At 51.6% G+C, this 2,230-nt stretch overlaps 1 protein-coding gene across 1 annotated transcript; it reads right to left on the minus strand.

Moving 5' to 3' along the window:
* Positions 1–302: 302 nt before the first annotated feature.
* Positions 303–1,058, minus strand: LOC135195850 (uncharacterized). Its single transcript, XM_064222362.1, has 2 exons — positions 993–1,058; positions 303–758 (listed from the first exon to the last, which is right to left on the minus strand). The coding sequence occupies exons 1-2, from the start codon at positions 1,056–1,058 to the stop codon at positions 303–305; spliced, it is 522 nt and encodes a 173-aa protein (XP_064078432.1).
* Positions 1,059–2,230: the final 1,172 nt, after the last annotated feature.

Raw genomic sequence — 2,230 nt, forward strand, 5'->3', positions numbered from 1 at the left:
TTAAACCTTGATAGAAACTGAACTTGTACAGAAATAAAAATGTTAAAATGTTTTCTTAGCGTTTTATTGATTCCTCGAATCCAAAGGAAAATCTAAGGATTTCTGGAAGCCTCAGGAGCATTCAGAGGATTCAGTGGCAGAGGTGTTAAGTGGATAAAGAGAGAGAGAGAGAGAGAGAGAGAGAGAGAGGAGCATCTTGTGGAGATGCTCTACGAGATGCTTTCTCTATCTCTCTCTCTCTCTCTCTTTTCTTCTCCTTCTTCCTTTCTTTCTTTCATTCAGGGGAGGCGGGCTGGGCGCCGCTATAGGGGAGGGGACGGTGGGGAGCGGGCTGGTGCCGCCAGGAGGGGAGTGACGGTGGAGGAGGCGGGCTGGTCGCAGCCAGTGGGGAGGGGACGGTGGGGAGGGGTGCGGGCGAGGGTGCCGCCAGGGGGGGAGTGACGGTGGGGAGGCGGGCTGGTCGCAAGCCAGTGGGGAGGGGACGGTGGGGAGGCCGGCTGGGTGCCGCCAGGGGGGGAGAGTGACGGTGGGGAGAGGGCGGGCTGGTCGCAGCCAGTGGGGAGTGATGGTGGTGCGAAGATGCGGTGGGCGCCGCTAGGTGTGGGGAGGATTGGTGGAGAGGCGGGTGGCTGGGCTCCACCGGTAGGGGAGGGATGGTGGGGAGACGGGCTGGGTGCTGGTAGTGGGGATTTGGTGGTGGGGAGGCGGGCTGGTGCCGCTGGTGGTGGGGCAGGGACAGTGGGGGGGGTGGGCTGGCGCTGTTGGTGGGGAGGCGGTTGGGGATGTAGGGGGTGAGAATAGAATTAAATTGTTTAGCGAAGAAGAGGACATACACAAGAAAGGCCTGAATTGCCACTTCATCTCTCGCCCTGTCCCCTCAAAAAGAGGATGGAGATAGAATACCTTACGGAGACGATACTGAAACAAGTAAGCCCTGGAAATGTACACACCACCGACGCCTTTCAACCTCTCCTCTTAGCAGAAGCCCTTACAGACATCGTCGATCGCCGTCTGCGGGATGCTGCTAAAAGTTTGAGAGAAAACGAAGACATCACCATCAGGAGAGCCGACAAAAACGCAGCTCTAGTACTTATCAAGACTACCAAGTATAGACAAAAAATCGACGAGATCCTCGCTGATACCACTAAGTTTCGAGCATTACCAAGAACCCCGTAGACGACATTAGACGCAAAGCCAATAGGATCATAGAAACTATCAACGCACCCACTAACGTCTTACACCTCCCTACAACCTCGGGTACATCTATGGTAATGTAAAAACTCATAAACAAGGAAACCCTTTAAGACCTATCATTAGCCAAATACCAGCACCCACATACCACCTCACTAAACAACTTAATTCTATTCTCACCCCCTAAATCCCCAGCACACATAGTTTGAAGTCGTCTGCGGAGTTCCTGCAAGCAGGAACAATGGCGGAGATCAAGGAAATTCGTCAAGCCTTTAATGCCCACAGCCGTTTACGATTTACCATCGATCATAGCCGTGATGGCCGTCTTCCCTTCCTGGACGTCCTGGTTGAAAAGAAGGAGGGTTCGTTCACTACAAGGGTCTACACAAAGCCCACAAACCTGGGAATGCGTCTGAAGAGCGAGAGTGAATGCCCTAAACGCTATAAGGACACCACCATCAGCGCCTGGTCAGGAGAGCTCTTTCCCATTGTTCAACATGGGCAGACACTCATAAGGAGATGGAACGTGCAGCCCAGGTCCTAGTAAACAACGGTCACACCAACCGCAGCATCCAGAACGTCTTTAGGAAGAGCATGGAGAAGTGTTACCTACAGGAACCCCGCCCAGACCCCAAGCACAAAATTAATTTTTTCTACAAGGGAACCTTCCATCGGCGATATAAAGAAGACGAGTGAGCCCTACGGGAAATAATCAAGAATCACGCTTCCCCAACCGACAACAAAAAAGAGATCAACTTGATCATATTCTATAGAACCAAGAAAACGTGCAACCTTATTATGAAGAATAACCCCACACCGTCACAGGATCCCTTTAAGAGGACGAACGTCATCTACAAATACAAGTGCCCAATCTCAGGATGCCTAGGAACTTACATTGGGATGATGTCAATGCGCCTCTCCAAGAGGAACTCCTGTCACACGCAGAAAGGAGCAATATTTAATCATGCAAGGACTGAGCATAATAAAAGAATCCTCTGCGGCGACATCATGGGCTAACTTCAAGGTTATTGACCAAGCA

The sequence above is a fragment of the Macrobrachium nipponense genome, chromosome 17 (assembly GCF_015104395.2).
Source record: "Macrobrachium nipponense isolate FS-2020 chromosome 17, ASM1510439v2, whole genome shotgun sequence".
Classification (NCBI taxonomy): domain Eukaryota; kingdom Metazoa; phylum Arthropoda; class Malacostraca; order Decapoda; family Palaemonidae; genus Macrobrachium; species Macrobrachium nipponense.